This window comes from Pelodiscus sinensis, chromosome 1 (genome assembly GCF_049634645.1).
Source record: "Pelodiscus sinensis isolate JC-2024 chromosome 1, ASM4963464v1, whole genome shotgun sequence".
In the NCBI taxonomy this organism is placed as follows: domain Eukaryota; kingdom Metazoa; phylum Chordata; order Testudines; family Trionychidae; genus Pelodiscus; species Pelodiscus sinensis.
The window spans coordinates 23,004,367-23,018,108 of record NC_134711.1 but is presented as its reverse complement, the minus strand read 5'-3'; the positions used below and the strand labels follow the sequence as shown (position 1 = coordinate 23,018,108).

The 13,742-nt window shown below is 42.1% G+C and overlaps 2 protein-coding genes across 4 annotated transcripts in view; one reads left to right on the top strand and one right to left on the bottom strand.

Moving 5' to 3' along the window:
* The window catches only part of GSAP (gamma-secretase activating protein), a 151,539-nt gene that overhangs the window by 41,265 nt on the left and 96,532 nt on the right, over nucleotides 1–13,742 (bottom strand). The gene's annotated exons all lie outside the window — the stretch shown is intronic.
* Nucleotides 1–13,742, top strand: part of CCDC146 (coiled-coil domain containing 146) — a 164,842-nt gene that overhangs the window by 123,567 nt on the left and 27,533 nt on the right. The window contains exons 10-11 of the mRNA XM_075926722.1: nucleotides 8,920–9,015; nucleotides 10,198–10,368. Coding sequence (XP_075782837.1) covers nucleotides 8,920–9,015; nucleotides 10,198–10,368 — 267 coding nt within the window. The remainder of the gene's footprint in view (nucleotides 1–8,919; nucleotides 9,016–10,197; nucleotides 10,369–13,742) is intronic.

Genomic DNA, 13,742 nt, shown 5'->3' with positions numbered 1-13,742 from the left:
AATTTACAAAGCTGTAACTATTACATAATAATTTTACTTCCTCTATCTCACTCACCATTGCACAAACAAAAAGTAATTTTCCTCTGAATTCACCTCACTGCTTATTAGTCACCTCGTGACACGATCCGAGAGAGAAAAATGCACGCAAAGTTGTTTTCCAATCAAGGATTATGCAAGACATACATTTCAGACTCAGCTTATTTGAAGTATTGCTTAAGTAGTAAATGCATTAACCAGCTGACATAGTAAACTTCTGCCCAGTTTCATCTGGCATGAGATCCAGGGTTTCCAGGTGTCTGGTTTTCAACCAGAATGCCCTGTCAAAAAGGGATCTTTGAAACTCCAGTCAGCAGTACATCAGAGGCTGAGGGCTAGGACAGGTTCTCTACCTGCCCTGACTCTATGTGGTTCTCAGAAGTAGCTGCCAAGTCTCTGTGGCCCTTAAGCACATGGGTGGCCATGCTCTCTGCCCTCACCCAGGGTACATCTAGACTACATGGCTCCATCGATGGAGCCATGTAAAATAGTTTACTCGGCATAGTCAAAGAAGCAGGGATTTAAATAATTCCCACTTCATTAAAATAAAAATGGCCACCGCGCTGTGCCGACGATCAGCTGATCCAGCACAGCGCGGCAGTTTAGATGCGGCACGGTCAACAAACCTTTTGTCGACCGCTCCGGTAAACCTCGTTTCATGAGGCATACTGGAGCGGTCGACAAAGGCTTCCCTTGTTGAACGCGCCGCATCTAGACTGCCGCGCTGTGCCAGATCAGCTGATCATCGACACAGCATGGCAGCCATTTTTATTTTAATGAAGCAGGGATTATTTAAATCCCCACTTCTTTGACTATGCCAAGTAAACTATTTTACATGGCTCCATTGATGGAGCCATGTAGTCTAGACATACCCCCAGAGTACTTGCTTCACAGCTCCCATTGGCCAGAATTTCAACCAATAGAGCAGCAGGGGCAGAGCCTGCAGACACCAGGGCAACAAACATAGCCTCCCTGGCTACCCATGTGCTTAGGTGCTGCAGGAACCTGGCCATTACTTCCTAGGCACCACAGTAAGCATTGTCAGGATCCTGGACCCTGAACCTCTTCCCCCCCCCCCCAATCCCATGGCCCCCTCATAGTGAAATTCCCTTCCATAGCCCACACACCCATGCCCTAATGCTCTTCCCCAGCCCTGGCCCCCTCTTGTGCTCTAAAACCCTCACCCCAGCCAGAGCTCAGTGAAAGTGAGAGGGGGTGAGGGAGAGTGAACAATGGAGGGAGGAAGGCTGGAGAAAGTTGGAGATGGGGCCTTGGAGAAGGAGTGGGGCCTAAAAGAAGGGGTACTTGTTTTTTTGTGATTAGAAAGTTGGCACCCCTATCTCTTCTATGTGGCTGAAGAAAGAACTATCACTTGTCACAATGAATCAATGTCAAATTCAAATTGACGAAATCAATGACATTCAGTGTTAAAAATCACCATATCCAGTGAGATCCTCTCCCCTGCTCCTTCCCCTTTATATCATGTAATAACACACAAGCAGCAGAAAGACAGTCTGAAAATTAATTTGCAGCAGGCACTGTACAAGTCAAGCTCTATCATAGAGTGTGTGCCAGGGAGCTGCCACAGAACACAGCCCTGCTGAGATTGGACAGAATGGCTTGGCCAGACCTAAGAGGCAGGACCTGAGTGAGGTCTTCTCAAGACCACAGAACAATGCAGGATCAGGAAGGTGCAAAGGTGCAAAGCAATACTGCCAATATCAAGAGACCCTCTCAACAGTTCAAAAATCATGACAACCCCTCAAAAAGCATGAGCTTTAAAAAAAAATCTAATGTTTTTTTCGATCTGCTGATTTTGACCTTCCTCTACTCTCCTGACAACAATAATAATAATTTAGGGTTGAAAAATTAACCTTCAATGCACACAAAATGAATACCTCTCCCTGGCTGCTCATATGGAGACTCCCACTTACCTTCCTCCCCCTGAGGTAGATAAATTGCCCTCAATTCTCTATTACTGTCTGGACTCTTTCCCCTGCTAGTTTATTTCTTTACTAAAAGAAGGGCTGTATAATAAACAGCTTGAGATCCACTGAGCTAATTAATAATCAGTATTCATACACATAGAATTTACTAATTTTTAGGGCAGATGAATTACAAACACACATATTCAAAGTTGTCCTGTCCAAGCACAACTAATGGGAGCTGCGAGGATTGTGCTGAGAGTGGGAGGCAATGCATAGAAACCTCTTTGTGGGGTGTGCACACTGCACAGAGACAAACATGCTGGTATGAGAAACTGACTGTTTTGAGTGATATGTGGGGCCACGGCAGCCTGCTGGTCTCGCTGGGCTATAGGACATTGGTAGCCTAGTCTATTGGGCTACGTCTAGACTAGCATGATTTTCCAGAAATGCTTTTAACGGAAAAGTTTTCCGTTAAAAGCATTTTCGGAACAGAGCATCTAGATTGGCACGGACGCTTTTCCGCAAAAGCTCTTTTTGCAGAAAAGCATCCATGCCAATCTAGACGCGCTTTTCCGCAAAAAAGCCCCGATCGCCATTTTCGCGATCGGGTCTTTTTTGCGGAAAACAAATCTGGGCTGTCTACACTGGCCCTTTTGGGCAAAACTTTTGTGCAAAAGGACTTTTGTCCGAACAGGAGCAGCATAGTATTTCCGCAAAAACACTGACAATCTTATATGAGATCATCAGTGCTTCTGCGGAAATTCAAGCGGCCAGTGTAGACAGCTGGCAAGTTTTTCCGGAAAAGCGGCTGATTTTCCGGAAAAACTGGCCAGTCTAGACACAGCCTTGGTGTGGGCTCAATCTGAATGTGTGTTATGTTGGATCCGGCCTACATGGGATTGCATACGTGACACCTTGGCTAATAGCCACAGATGGTCCTATCCTCCATAAAGAAATGAGTTTTGAAACCCAGCTATAATTTTTAGCCTTCACAACATCACTTGGCAATGAGTTCCAGAGGGCAACTGTACGTTGTGTGAAGTATTGCTTCCTTATGATTGTTTGAAACCTGCTGCCTATTAACATAAGAACATAAGAACATAAGAACGGCCGTACTGGGTCAGCCCAGTATCCTGTCTACTGACAGTGGCCAGCACCAGGTGCCCCAGAGAGGGTGGACTGAAGACAATGATCAAGCGATTTGTCTCCTGCCATCTCTCTCCAGCCTCTGACAAACAGAGGCCAAGGACACCATTTTATCCCCTGGCTAACAGCCTTTTATGGACCTAACCTCCATGAATTTATCCAGCTTCTCTTTCAACTCTATTATAGTCCTAGCCTTCACAGCCTCCTCTGGCAAGGAGTTCCACAGGTTGACAACATGCTGTGTGAAGAACTTCCTTTTATTAGTTTTAAACCTGCTACCCATTAATTTCATTTGGTGTCCTCTAGTTCTTCTATTATGGGAACTAATAAATAACTTTTCTTTATCGGTCCTCTCCACACCACTCATGATTTTATAGACCTCTATCATATCCCCCCTCAGTCTCCTCTTTTCTAAACTGAAAAGTCCCAGTCTCTTTAGCCTCTCCTCATATGGGACCTGTTCCAAACCTCTAATCATTTTAGTTGCCCTTTTCTGAACCCTTTCCAAGGCCAAAATATCTTTTTTGAGGTGAGGAGACCACATCTGTACACAGTATTCAAGATGTGGGTGTACCATAGTTTTATACAGGGGCAGTAAGATGTTCTGTGTCTTATTTTCTATCCCTTTCCTAATAATTCCTAGCATCCTATTTGCCTTTTTGACCACCGCTGCACTCTGTGTGGAAGTTTTCAGACAACTGTCCACGATAACTCCAAGATCTCTTTCCTGATTTGTCGTAGCCAAATTAGCCCCCATCATACTGTACGTATAGTTGGGGTTATTTTTCCCGATGTGCATTACTTTACACTTATCCACATTAAATTTCATTTGCCATTTTGTTGCCCAATCACTCAGTTTGGTGAGATCTTCTTGGAGTCCCTCACAGTCTGCTTCTGTCTTGACTATCCTAAACAGTTTGGTATCATCTGCAAACTTTACTACCTCACTGCTTACCCCTTTCTCCAGATCATTTATGAATAAGTTGAAAAGGATTGGTCCCAGGACTGACCCTTGGGGTACACCACTAGTTACCCCTCTCCAATCTGAAAATTTACCATTTATTCCTACCCTTTGTTTCCTGTCTTTTAACCAGTTCTCAATCCAAGAAAGGACCTTCCCTCTTATCCCATGGCCATGTAATTTACACAAGAGCCTTTGGTGAGGGACCTTGTCAAAGGCTTTCTGAAAATCCAAGTATACTATATCTTCTGGATCCCCCTTGTCCGCATGTTTGTTAACCCCTTCAAAGAACTCTAATAGATTAGTAAGACATGATTTCCCTTTACAGAAACCATGTTGACTTTTGTCCAACAAATTATGTTCTTCTACATGCTTCACAATTTTATTCTTTACTATTGTTTCGACTAATTTGCCCGGTACTGAAGTTAGACTTACCGGTCTGTAATTTCATTCAGTTCCCCCTAGTTCATGTGTTAGGGAAGTAGAAAATGATGATTCCATATTCACTTTCTCTACTCCATTCATTAGTATATAGACAGCTGTTGTATCCCCTTTTCTCTGTCTCTTATCTAATCTTTTTAATCTTTCCTTATATGGAGGCTGTCCATAACCCTAATCATTTTGTTGTGCTTCTCTGTACTTTTTCCAATTCCAGAACTGGAAAAACTACAGAGAAGTAGAGTTAGGGGTGGCAGCCTGTCTTCCACATGCAGCTGGACTGTAGGGAAATGACACCAATGTAGCTGGCTTCAGCCATAACAGAAGATGGTAGACATCTTGAATAAGGGAAAATTCAAGATTAGGCAGCTGTTCATTGTTTTCCTGAGACAGGTAAAAATCACCCCAGAATTGCTAGAGTGGCAATAAAATTATGAGAGTTGGCAATATTGTATAAAAAGTCTTAGCCTTTCCTCCCCAGGGGCTATAAGTCCTTTGCTGCAGCTCTTACCTTGGTACAGCATATGAGATATACTAAATCACCACTACTCTGCATCAGCTGCAATCTTGCTGTGTTGGGGATTAGAGGATTATGACAAATTTGACTCTGCTTTGTTTTACTCTTGTTAATTTACGTTTGAGCCTTAGTAGTCTTTTAATTTTTTTGTTATTCATAGAAAAACATCTTGAAACATTAACATTATATCATATAGGTTGTACCTCCCTGATATGGCACCCTAAGGACCTGATTAGTTTCAAACTAGGGAATTTGCCAGACCAGAAAGGTCAATGCCAGCCCCTCTGCTTTTGCCAGCTGTGGGGCTCCTTTCTGGCAACAGCAGAAGCCAGCATTTTACTAAGCAGGGGCTGAGCAGGGGGCACTCAGGGGAAGAAGCAAGGTGGCTGCAGAGCCCTGCACTCCCATGGGGATGCAACAAGCCCCACAGCCACTGGGCTGCACTCCCAGCCCCAGCCACGGACCTCCACAGTCATCCTGCCTCTTTCCCCAAGTACCCCACACTGCAGTCTGCTCTCAGTCAATGCCGTCCCCTCTGCTGCCACCAGCTGCAGGGCTACACTCCTGGCCACCAGCTGCAGAGCTCCACAGCCACCTTGCCTCTTTCCCTCCAAGTGTTCCCCCTCATCCTCACTCTTCTCCCTCCCTCCCTGAGCTTGAATACCACAAATGAGCTATTTGTGGTACTCCAGAAGTTAATGGAGGAGCGGGGGAGGAGTTGCAGTGCTCCAGTCCACGAGCACCCATGGGGATGCCAAATCTCAGATGTTGTCAGATAAAAGAAATCCAGATTATAGAGGTCCAACCTGTACATCTTTTAAAGTTCTTATTTGGCAGATTTAATACAAGTTCAATTTTTATTTAGTATTATTCCTAGATAAATGTTCACAAGAATTGCACATAATATGATCTGTGAATTTATTTTGCCCAAAATTTGTCTTACCTAAATTTACATGCCATTGCAGAACAACAAATTTGTAGAATTAGGAAATAACATGAACACTTGTACTAAATTTGTTTCTTCAAAATAAGTTGTGAAAGGCCAGCTATTGCTAAATGCTGATATCCTGTGTGAAGGAGAACTGCCTTCATTGTCTGTAATAAAGGTTGCCAACTTTGGTTGGATGAATTGCTGGAGATTTCATCACATGACAAACTTTAATTAAAGATTAATCTTTAATTCCTGGAGACTCCTGCAATGCACTAATGTTTTTTCCTTCCACTACGCAAGTTCTGCTTTCCTTTTTTCAGTCCTACACAGGCAGCAAATAGTAATAGTGCCAAATTTTGTTCTGGCTTTGTGGGAGCTGAGGCCCACAATGCACTAACTTTAGATGTGATCTTTTGCTATTTAAGTCTAAGGACGGGATAGTGACTTTAAAATCTGTTAGTGAATATGTATGCAAAAAAGCTAATATTTCTGCCCAAAGAGTACCAACTTCTTCACCCTTTAAGTAGTGCTAGATAATTTTCCCCACCTAAGTTAAGGGATTTACTTAAAATAGATTATGTTGTACTATGAGACAATCAGTGGTTCATTGCTGTTTAACATTATACATATTTGATCTGATCTACTAATAGATGAGGCAAACAGTCTCTAAGTATCATCACCAAAATGTGTAAGAGCCATCGATCCTGATACTGGACGATCCTGTCAAAACTAGTATTGTCTTGTCTGGCAGACAACAACTGTTCCTAGACCAGGGACAGGAGGATCCCAGGAGGGTAGGAGCTGGTGGCAGGAGAGTCAGTGGCTGGGAGCTGTGATGGAGCTGGGAGCCCAGCTGGGTCAGCAGCATGGGAGCCAGTAGCTGGCAGCCAGATGGGGCCAGTGGCAGTAGGGTTAGCAGCTGGCAGCCCTGCCAGATCAACAGCAGCAGAGCCAGCATCCAGTAGTTCAGCTGGGCTGGCAACAGTAGCACTAGTGTTTAGCAGTGCTGCTGAGCTGGTAGCAGCAGGGCCAATATTTGGCAGCCTATTCAGGCCAGCAGCAGCAGGGCTGGGCCCACAGCAGAGGGGCTGGCAGCTGGACCAGGCCAATGGAAACCTAGGTGGCCCAGAAGCAGGGGGGTCGGCAGCAATCTCCCCTGATCCAACTAACTCCCTCGTTCGGGATCAGTCAGATCTTGAGGATGCCAGGTCAGGGAGGTCCAACCTGTAGTTGGTCCTCAACAGTAATTTCATTGCAAATATATTAATGGTTAGAGAAGACAGGTGAAAATCAGAGATCTGGGTTATTTTCTCAGCACTGCTGATTTCTTATTTTGTGACCTTGGGTAAGTCACTTTGGTCAAATTTTTTAGAAGTGGCAACTGATTGTAAGTGCCTCTGTTTTTGGGTGTCCAACTTCAAAGACCTCGAGCCTGATTTTTTCATCTCTCTTTGATCTGAAATGGAATTGTGGGTGCTCAATAAATCTGAAAATCAGACCAACATTGTCTCAGATTGGGCACCCGAAAACTGAAGATGCCAAAATCAGATGCTACACTTGAAAATGTTTAGTCTTCAGTTTACTGTGTTTTAATTTTCCCATCCATAAAAAGAAATAATATCCACCTATATAATGCTATTTAAGAATCACAAATGAAAAGTGCCATGTAAATACAAATTATTATTTGTTACTATCTATGTAATTATATAGAATTTTGAATCTGAATATCTGCTTCCACTTTGAAAATGGCATCTTCAGGTTCAGTATTTATTTTGATTGTGACACTTCCAGATCCAGAGTAGAGATTGGACCTCCCTGATCCGGCATAAGGAGGATAAGGGATTTGGCCTAACCAGGAGAGGTCATTTCTGGATCTCCTGCTGCCAGCTCCTCACCCTGCTGCTAGTCTCCATGTCAGCACCTCATCTCCTGCTAGCCCTGCTGCCCTGCCAACCTGCTGGGCAGACATCACTAGTCAGACATCTGCATGCGCCACTCTGGGACTCGCGAGGCAGCCGCGAGTGTTGCACTGGGGATTCTGGGACCTGCCGAGCAGCCACATGCCACAGATCCCTGCCTGACCAACCTACCATGGCTCCCAGCCCCACCAGGCAGCCATGCATGTGTCTCACAACTCGACTGAGCAGACCTGCTGTCACACGCTGGGTGGCCCCACCATCAGCTTGCTGCAGGCACCCACTGCCCTACCGGGATCCTAGCCACTAGCCCTTGATTGGCACTCTCTGGTCCTGAAACATCCGTTCTGGAACATGAATGTTGCTGGACCAGAGAATCCCAGTTAAGAGAGTTTCAACCTGTACTCAGTTTAAAAGTGAAAAAATACTATTTCTAACTGCCAGCACTGCAAACTTGACTGAAGCTTGCTTTTAGTGGGATTACACAAATGTTATTTAATTGGAACTTAAGGCTTTTAGATCTGAGTGACTAAACAAAACTTATGAAGATGAACAAGATAGGGTATATCACTCTATTATTTATTTTGGCTCCTTCAAGACTAACAGGAGTAAGAAGCTCTAAAATTGCATTAAAATCACTAGAAGCAGCACGTATGACTTGCAGTACATAGTACAGTTAAATACTGACCCAGTGACCCCATTAAGTCAATGGTAAAGCTGAAGACAATGGGGACAGGATTTCACCAAGAAGCTATCTATGAAGCTAGAAGGTGATGTTTTCACATAGTCATCAGACTAGAACCATGTTTTATGAAACACTGATTCTGAGGAATGGCAGTACTGACCCAGGTAAATTGTTGTGAAGTTAAGGAGCCATGGTGAGGGATCAGGGGACCCCATTATGCTAGGCTTTGTACAAAGACAGAACTAAAAGATGATTCCAGCCCCAAAGATCTTATAATCTAACGAGCTGACAGACACTGTCTATGTTTGTCTTTTCATAACCTTCTCTCACATAATTTTGCTTGCTTGATTTGTCTTTGTAGGTAGATGCTGTCCCTAAAGATGATGGATCTTTGTTAGAAAGAAGAAAAGAACTTCAAAAAGAAGTTGAGACGAATAAGAGAAATCTGGCCCAGGAGGTGAGCAGCTCTCCTTCCCCATATTTCTTTCTACAGCAACTAGCTTTCAAACTATAAGATAAAAATGCTCTTTGCAAGAAATTTGTCAAGCATGTCTAGTTGCTGGTGTCCAATGAGATAATGTGCAATGGAATCTCTTTTATTTCAAAACACTGTACAAGTATTTGTCATATTTTTAAAATATATTTTGCTCTCACTATAATTGGAAGTATGGAAGAGAAATATTCTTCTTAATTAAAATGTTCTTCTCTCATTTATCATGATATGATCTTATTAAAGCAAGCACAATTCAGCAATCATGTCAATTGTTTGCCATCAACTTGGCACACGGCAACAGTATTAATGCATGCTGGGAAAATCTAAGTGGTTTTCTTATAATAACCACTTAGGGTATGTCTACACTACCCCGCTAGTTCGAACTAGCGGGGTAATGTAGGCATACCGCACTTGCAAATGAAGCCCGGGATTTGAATTTCCCGGGCTTCATTTGCATAAGACAGGCGCGCCATTTTTAAATCCCGGCTAGTTCGAACCCCGTGCCGCGTGGCTACACGCGGCACTGAGTAGCTAGTTCGGATTAGGCTTCCTAATCCGAACTAGCTGTACTCCTCGTGGAAATTCAAATCCCGGGCTTCATTTGCAAGTGCGGTATGCCTACATTACCCTCCTAGTTTGAATTAGGAGGGTAGTGTAGACATACCCTTACTGATTCCATCTGAAAGTGTTGGTGTGCAGCTAGTAGTATGATGATGAGTTCACTAGACTCATAGATTGTGTTTTTCAGATAAAGAAATCTCATGACGCCCTCTTCTTGTCCATATAGGATTCTTTCTTTTTATGCCAATCCCAGAATTCATTAGCATCTCTGTTTATTGGCATTTTAAGATGTGTTGAAAGCTTGATTGCTTAGGCTGCTGCATATTCTGGCTGTCTTACTTCCGTGCTCAATAATCTGGATAGGCTAGAAACATTCCACTGTATTCATAATACACATTTTGGTGGATTATTGCAGGGTATCATGTAGTGGGTCTGATAGTAGTGATTTTTTAAAATGTAGCCCAAAATTCTTATTTGGACTTTGAATATATAAGCAAAAAGGAAATTTCAGGTTTTGGACTGACCAGCATTGATACTACAGCTCACAAATAACTAATATTAAAGTGAAGTTTGGTTTTACTTTAGAAAATAACAACAGATATTGAGGCCCATATGTTAGAACAATGTATTGCAGAAGAAGATCAACTTTTTAAGGAGCAGGAACACTGCAGAGATGAGTTAGCCAGTCTTGCACGCCTGACTCAGATCAAGGCTGATGAAAGGGAACAGAAATCTAAGGACTTCTTAAAAGCCCAGGTAAAACCTTATGATTCATTTAATCGGAAAACTGTTCTTGAGTATGATTATATTGCTTAGCAATAAAATGATCACTCAGCATAATTGCCTGCTCCCACATCTCTTGAGAATTCTTTCATAACATGAGGTTTATATCATGATATTATGTTGTTTTATTGACACTTTATGACATAATGTAATAACTACACCAAAATGTCATTGTGATGGAGTGTGATCACAGAAGTCCCCTTGGGACTTCCCCAGTGTGCTGATCATGCCACTGACACCCTCCTTCTTACTGTCTGTGGCTCCCCACCACCCTGTCCTGCTGGACCAGATCCTCTGGTCTCCCCCAAACAAGGCACAGTGTTGGGGTAACTATCCCACAGCAGAGCAATGCAGACACTGAACCACCTCAGCTCTGGGAGGATGCAGTTCTAGGGCACCAGCACCCAGGAAACCAACTCCCAAAAGGGATCAATACCCCAGATAAATATGTCTTTCTGGGTATGTCTACACTACCCCCCTAGTTCGAACTAGGGGGGTAATGTAGTCATTCGGAGTTGCAAATGAAGCCCGGGATTTGAATTTCCCGGGCTTCATTTGCATGATGCTGGCCGGCGCCATTTTTAAATGCCGGTTAGTTCGGACTTTGTGCCGCACGCCTACACGCAGCACAAACTAGCTAGTGGAACGTGGAACAAGGCGTACAGCTAGTTCAGATTAAGGAGCCTAATCCGAACTAGCTAGTTCGTGCTGCGTGTAGCTGTGTGGCACACAGTCCGAACTAGCTGGCATTTAAAAATGGCGCCGGCATCATGCAAATGAAGCCCGGGAAATTCAAATCCCGAGCTTCATTTGCAACTCCGAATGACTACATTACCCCCCTAGTTCGAACTAGGGGGGTAGTGTAGACATATGTCACAAAATGTCACACAAGGAAAGGTCATGAGGATGTTCACTCTCTTCATCAATGAAAGAGAGAGATGCACAATGCTTGTTCCCCCAGGTAACAGTTGTTTACATTGGGTGGCCTCATAGTAAGCAAAAGTATTTTTATTAAGTACAAACGGTATGATTTAAGTGATTGCAAGTGAGAACAGACAGATCAAAGAAAGTTACTATAGTAAAATGAAAACACATAGCTAGTTCTAATTCACTAAGGCTACATATACACTACAATATTATTTTGATGTATCCTGAAATACCTATTCCGTGTGTTTTGAGGGTGCCCATTATTTCAAAATATAACGGGCTCGCTATTCCGATGTCTGTGTAAACCTCATTCCATGAGGAGTAAAGGATGTTTCAGAATAGTGATTTATTTTGAAATAAGTGCTGTGTAGATAGCATCAAATTTTGAAATAAACTATTTCAAAATTTACTCAAAACAAGCTGCGCAATTTGCGTAGCTCAGATTTCGCAGCTTATTTTGCGCTAAGGGTGCAGTTTAGATGTACCCTAAAAAACTTATTGAAAGCAGATTCTTACGCTAAACAGGTGTTCTTATTGCAGGCATAATTTTTAAGTCAGAGACAAACCCTTTCACTCTGACTTGGGTCTCCAGTGCTCTTTGTATCCTTTAGGGTGTGCCAGGCCTTTTCTCATGGCACCTGAAGAGAAAGGGCTGATAGCTTCCCATTGCTTAAATAGACTCTCTCCCAGGGTGGGAATCATTTGTTTTACAACCACGCCTTCCATGGAAATTTAGCAGGTTCAAGATGTGTCCCAGTACCAGGTAGTATGGCCATTTCTTACTAGTCCCATCACCTTTGGATTTACAGGGCAAACAAGGCTGCTTACAAGTCATTAAGTTGATTACCAAGTAGTTAAGGCTTCTGGGGTGGAGCATTGGTAATGGCTCTTATTATCACATTTAAAACTATAAACACAGTCTCACACTTCATATTTATATACAGATCCAGCAGATTGTAACATTAAAATTGATAGGTTACATGAGGCATTTTGTCTAAAAAGCTTCTTCCAGTTATGCATATTTATATTCATAAGCCAGTTTTCATAAAGCATGGGGGGAACTGTTATAGTCAACATGTCAGAATACAATGTGATGACATTTCAGAGATTCTACCTGATCTTAAGAGTCACAACTCACCTTCAAAACAAGAACAAGGTATAAAATAATGGGACAGAATCTAGATACCTCAGTCTAGCAATTCTGATAATAGAAGTTGTGTATCATGCTTGAGAAAGATACAGGCATCCAAAGAAAACTAGGATCATCCTTCATTCCAAAAGCAACTTATTGTAAAATATAATTCTTAATTTTCCTTTTGGTAAAAGATTGTGAAATAGAACAGAACAAAAGTCATACTGAGTCAGAAAAGTAGTCCATATAGCCCAGTATCATGTCTTCTGATAGTGACCAAAGGTAGGTGCTTCAGAAGGAATTAACAAAACAGATAAGTAAGTATCAGTTGATCCATCCCCTGTCATACGTTACCAGCAGAGACATTTAAGAACATGGTTTTGCATTCTTGCCCATCCTGGCCTATTCTCTATTAATTTATAATTCTGCTACCTTCATAATATTCTTTTTTTATCTCTGCCACCTTCATAATATTCTCTGGCAAAGAGTTCCATAGATTGATCATGTATTGTGTGCAGAAATACTTCCTTATGTTTGTTTTAAACTTGCTGCCTCTTAATTTCATTTGGTAACCCCTTGTTTTTGTATTATGAGGACTAAATAGTACTTTTTTATTTACTTTCTCCACACCAGTCATGATTTTTTACTTCTTCAATATCCCCCTTAATTATCTCTTTTCCAAGCTGAAAAATCCTACTTTTATTAATCTCTCTTCATATGGAAGCCACTCTTTATCCCTAATAATTTTGCTGATCTTTTCCAATTTCAATATATCTTTTTTGAAATGGGTGACCTGATCTGCACACAGTATTCAATGTGTGGGCAAACCATGGATTTATAGAGTCAATATGCTATTTTCTGTCTTATTATGTATCCCTTCCCAAAAGTCTGTTAGCTTTTTTGACTGTCACTGCACATTGAGTGGATGTTTTTAGAGAACTGTCCACAATGATTCCAATACCACTTTTGTGAGTGATAACTGCTAATGAAGACCCCGTCACTTTACATGTATAGTTGGGATTATGTTTTCCAATGCTCATTATTTTATGTTTATCAATGTTAAATTTAATCTGTCATTCTGTAGAGCATTCACCCGGTTTTGTGAGATTCCTTTGTAGCTCTTTGCAGTTACTTCCTTGTTACTATAATTCATGCCAAATATTTGCTTTTGTTCATAGAAGTAAATAGTTTGGGCTCAACAATTGAGGAAGACAAACCTATTTATTTATTTAGATTTTTGTTAAGTATTCCTGTCCAGTGTTCTGGGAACACTTGACTATCTTTTAAA